This window comes from Eptatretus burgeri, chromosome 7 (assembly GCF_056783735.1).
Source record: "Eptatretus burgeri isolate ZD-2024b chromosome 7, Ebu_testis_v1, whole genome shotgun sequence".
NCBI classification, from domain to species: Eukaryota; Metazoa; Chordata; class Myxini; order Myxiniformes; family Myxinidae; genus Eptatretus; species Eptatretus burgeri.
The window spans coordinates 81833814-81838813 of NC_140967.1; the positions used below are offsets into that span (position 1 = coordinate 81833814).

Consider the following 5000-nt stretch of genomic DNA (forward strand, 5'->3'; position numbering starts at 1 on the left):
TGGATTACTCGCTTGACAAGAGTTCAACGCTGTATCCACGGAAACGCTCTCCGACTTCGTGTCTGCCATACTGTCCGCAACAAAATCCCTTCCGTGTCCAATGACCAATGTACATCCAACCGACCGGTATTTTTATTTATTTATCGACGCGTCATTATGGCATTCTATTTAACTTGGAAAGCACGTACTTTACCTGAAAAAAAATCACAATCAATCGCAATTAAAAAAAAACACAAACCGACAGAACAGCGACGACGACCTATACACCGCCTATAAACGTCTGTTCCTGTGCAAGCAAACCTCGGGTCCATTTATCGGCGGAGCTCAGTTGAAGGATTCAGGAATTCAGAAAGGATGGCCAAGAGTTACTGTGCACTCGCCTTAAAACGCCGTCTAGCCTGGGTTGGAATCCAGACCCAGCTACTGTATATTTATTAACTGGCAAATACCACCCGTTGTTTTGCTGACGGGAATATTAAAGGAAGAGGGGGGAGAAAAAGAGGGAGAGAGAGGGACAGGGAGAGTGGTGGAGCATTAATTACGATTCATTCTGTCTCATCAAAATGATTCTGCAGAGAATAACAATGAAGACCGAAACAAAATAACGTCTGAAATCCATTTTCTACTGTAATACACATACGGCTCGGAGATAAACACCGCCCGGATACATCCGGAACCAAGCTGTCCGGAGACAAACATGACCCGGACACGTCCAAAGAGAAACTCCTGTCCGGACATAAATACCGCCCGGGTACATCCGGAACCAAGCTGTCCGGAGACAAACACAACCCGGACACGTCCAAAGAGAAACTCCTGTCCGGACATAAATACCGCCCGTACACGTCCAGAGACAAACACCGCCCGGATACATCCGGAACCAAGCTGTCCGGAGACAAACATGACCCGGACACGTCCAAAGAGAAACTCCTGTCCGGACATAAATACTGCCGTACATGTCCAGAGACAAACACCGCCCGGATACATCCGGAACCAAGCTGTCCGGACACAAACACAACCCGGACACGTCCAAAGAGAAACTCCTGTCCAGACATAAATACCGCCCGGGTACATCCGGAACCAAGCTGTCTGGAGACAAACACGACCCAGACACGTCCAAAGAGAAACTCCTGTCCGGACATAAATACCGCCCGTACACGTCCAGAGACAAACACCGCCCGGATACATCCGGAACCAAGCTGTCCGGAGACAAACACGACCCGGACACGTCCTAAGAGAAACTCCTGTCCGGACATAAATACCGCCCGTACACGTCCAGAGACAAACACCGCCCGGATACATCCGGAACTAAGCTGTCCGGAGACAAACATGACCCGGACACGTCCAAAGAGAAACTCCTGTCCGGACATAAATACTGCCGTACATGTCCAGAAACAAACACCGCCCGGATACATCCGGAACCAAGCTGTCCGGAGACAAACATGACCCGGACACGTCCAAAGAGAAACTCCTGTCCGGACATAAATACCGCCCGAACACGTCCAGAGACAAACACCGACCGGAAACATCTGGAACCAAGCTGTCCAGAGAGAAACACGACCCGGACACGTCCAAAGAGAAGCTCCTTTCCGGACATAAATACCGCCCGTACACGTCCAGAGACAAACACCACCCGGATACATCCGGAACCAAGCTGTCCGGACACAAACACGACCAAAGAGAAATTCCTGTCCGGACATAAATACCCGATTGTAGACCCCCGCCAGGACTTGTTTTGTGTGGTGTTTGTGTACCAGTGTTACGTCATAAACAAGAGACATAATTAGAACTACCTCTTCATACCTGTTGGCAGTGATGACGGGGTACCAAGATTTGATGCAACCCCGCTTTGATCGGACACCTGACCCATAATGTTTATTATTATTATTCAATTGAATTTAGAATGAGATTAAAACAAATTCAAAACAAATGGAAGACCAAATCGGTACACAGTCCTGCATTGGAGTAATCAGAAGGAACCCGAACAAGCAAAAAGCAAAGATGAAGTCATCAGGAGGAACCTGGATAGGATTTGGATTACAGTTCCGACTCCACTCCACTCAAACACATCCAAGTGAGCCTTATTAAAGATAAATAAATAAAAGAACCCAGATAAAAAAAGTTAAATAAGGCTGGATGTTAAGACCATGTGCCCGATTCGGTTGACATTTAAAACATATATTCCTCATCCCGACTAGATCATAATTGTGAAGTTTGATGTCCATCGATGAAGGGGTTCAAGAGAAATTTTTTTTTTTTAAAGATTTTTGCTCAATCCAATATGCCTGCCAGATCATGTGCCATCAATTATTTGTCTTTTATTGTATAATTTTTTTTTTAATCTTTTTAAAAAATAAAAAAATAAAAAAAATCTTTTTTAAAAAAGGATACCCTGGTATCCCCAAGGTTTGGGAATATATTTGTGTGAAGTTGCCAATCGATCTGCCGAGCCGTTGTGGAGATTTTTAATAGGTTTTTGGGAAAATCCAATATGGCTGCCAAACCATGTGACCTATGATGTCATGTGAAAGTTTTGTTCCTCATGGATAGGCAGTCATACCTGTAAAGTTTTGCTTCAATCTGTTCAGCCATTTCAGAGATTTGTGAAGGTTTTTTTTTTAACAATATGGCTGCCGAATCACGTGACCGACGTCATCAATTTTTTCTTTTCTGTGGACCGATTTATCCCGAGATGACCCTCAAAAATTTTCATACTGATCGGATGTAGCGTTCGACATTTGCAATTATGACGTCATTACGAAGGCACCTATGTCCTCATTTTTAAAAAAAATCTCACTTATTCCCCATGAGGAGTACTTGCCGTGTGGCAAGTTTCAATTTTTCCTTGGTGCAGTTTCAGAGATAGAGGTCCAAAGGCTTACCATTTTTCAAAAATGGCTGCCACACCACGTGACCTATGACGTCAGAATTATCATTACAACATTCTACATGAGTAGTCGCTCCTATGGTGAAAATTTTCTCAATCTGACAAGCGGTTACAGAGAAAAACACAAGTTCTGTGTGAACAAACAAACAAACAAACGGACCCAAATGCAATACCCTCTCCTTCGGCGAGGGTAATTAGTTTTTAAGGACGTCATAAAGGACACAAACAACAGGCATGAAGAACTAATATATAATGTGTTCGGTAGGGGGATGTTATAAACACTGAGAAAAATGGCGGTAAAACCCAGAATTAATTTATTCATACGACTTTTACAATCTTTATTTCATTTAAATTGAATTATATACTTAACATTTTGAACCCTGAGCTCCTTGGAGAAAAATCAGACTGCTCACGTATATGGACGTTTGAATAGTGGACGGTGAACCGGCCGCTAGTGTATACGGAGGTTTGAACGGTGGTTGGTAAAATGGCTGCTCGTGTTCAAAGGGTTAAAGACTGTAGTACATAAATTGTCTGTCATAATACTTCCAAAACCCTTCAGTTGTACACTACTTCAATTTGAATATAGGTTCAATGAGGTGGTGTATAAGGGTGCTGCTTCGAGACTGCTTCAATAGCACTAAACTTTCAGATTTTTTTTTTATTAACAATCGATAAAAATCATTTTTTAATTGAAATTGCAGTAAAAATGAAGTAACACTGACTGCGCCCTGAGCGAACGTGGTTGTTCACTCCACCCAATGTGTTTGGTCACATTGAAGTTGGCAGGGCAGTAGCAGTTTTGAATTTTATCACCACTCAAGGGCAGTGTGGACATTAGGCTTTGAGCAGAACGCCTTTATATCCTAAATAAGAAGCTCACCTGGCTCAGGAGCAACAGTCACTCAATCTCACGCACACTCCCTTCTACCCTCATTTTTTTTTAATGCCGTGAACAAACTTTGGTACATCACAGATGATAAAGGTTGTGGTATGCCTAGTGTTGGCTTAATGGCTCGAGTGGTGAACTTGAGATCCGAGGGTCCTGTGTTCAAATCCTGCTTGGCTGTGGAATTCATACCAGGTGAGGTTGACTCTGCCTGTAATCCTTCCGAGGTCAGCAAAATGAGTGTCAGCATGCTGTATCGGAGTGGCGACCCATCCAGGATTGTACCCAATAGCCAAGGAGACTGCTTAAGCAGCACCAACACTCTACACCGAGTATGGTCCCAATGGACGGATGGATGGTTGTGGTCAAGTTTAATTGAAATGATGTGTGTAGTTTTCTGAGAAGAGAGAAAAATACTTATTTTGGCGAGTCAACCAGCCTACCCCGTAGACCCCCTTAATGAGTGCAGATTTTGATGCGGTCAATACACCTTCGTTAGGCATCAGATATGAAGCTTGTGGCCCAGTTTAATTAAAATCATGTGTTTGGTTTAAGTGATAATGATTGAAGCATTTAAGAACTAACTGACTCACTCACATAAGCTCACCTGACTAAAGTCCAGGTGAGCTAAAAACGATTGCTTTGCACTTTCCAGCTGAAAAAAGAGCTACTTTTAAAATCTGTCAGATGATGATTTGCACAATGTCAATCCATACTTTAAGATTTCTTTCATTTTGATTTGTGACAACGAAACCATAATTCACATCAAACCATAATTAATAAAGAAACAAGCATTTGTTCAAAAATCTTGAGGTCGACATGAAGCAAATGCAGCACAGTCGTCTGTGACGAGTTGGGATTTCTGATAGTTTGACATACAGTATCATCGGTTCATTGCATTTGTAAAACACATACTGAATTAACTTATATTGCAGCTTAAGAACAAGTTAGAAGACACATAATTGACTATGTTATGTAATAACCAATGAGGTAATAAAAAAACCAAGAAGTGGAAATATAATTTTTATTTTCACAAAAACATCAGGTTTTTTTAATTTTTATTTTTATACTTTTCGTCAACCAATGTGGCAACAAAACTCAAACGCATCTTTGGTATGACTGATGGGACCTGATGTGTAAATAGTAGTGATGCCTGACGTTCAAGCATATATGGAATAGGTAAAGTTTGTAAAACAGCAGAAACACCAATTTTCATGAGCAGTGGTG

General features: G+C 42.2%; 2 protein-coding genes and 1 long non-coding RNA gene across 7 annotated transcripts in view; 1 reads left to right on the top strand and 2 right to left on the bottom strand.

Moving 5' to 3' along the window:
• Positions 1-133, bottom strand: part of COG6 (component of oligomeric golgi complex 6) — a 76150-nt gene extending 76017 nt beyond the window's left edge. For both annotated transcript variants that reach the window (XM_085889254.1, XM_085889253.1), the window contains exon 1: positions 1-133. This exon is cut by the window's left edge and continues 51 nt beyond it. In XM_085889254.1, coding sequence (XP_085745380.1) covers positions 1-69 — 69 coding nt within the window. In that variant the 5' untranslated portion in view covers positions 70-133.
• The window catches only part of LOC147023634 (uncharacterized), a 22465-nt gene that overhangs the window by 275 nt on the left and 17190 nt on the right, over positions 1-5000 (top strand). The gene's annotated exons all lie outside the window — the stretch shown is intronic.
• MRE11 (MRE11 double strand break repair nuclease) overlaps positions 4784-5000 on the bottom strand; it is a 73707-nt gene continuing 73490 nt past the window's right edge. For all 4 annotated transcript variants that reach the window (XM_085889250.1, XM_085889252.1, XM_085889249.1 and 1 more), the window contains one exon: positions 4784-5000. This exon is cut by the window's right edge and continues 63 nt beyond it. The gene's annotated coding sequence lies outside the window, so the exon portion shown is untranslated.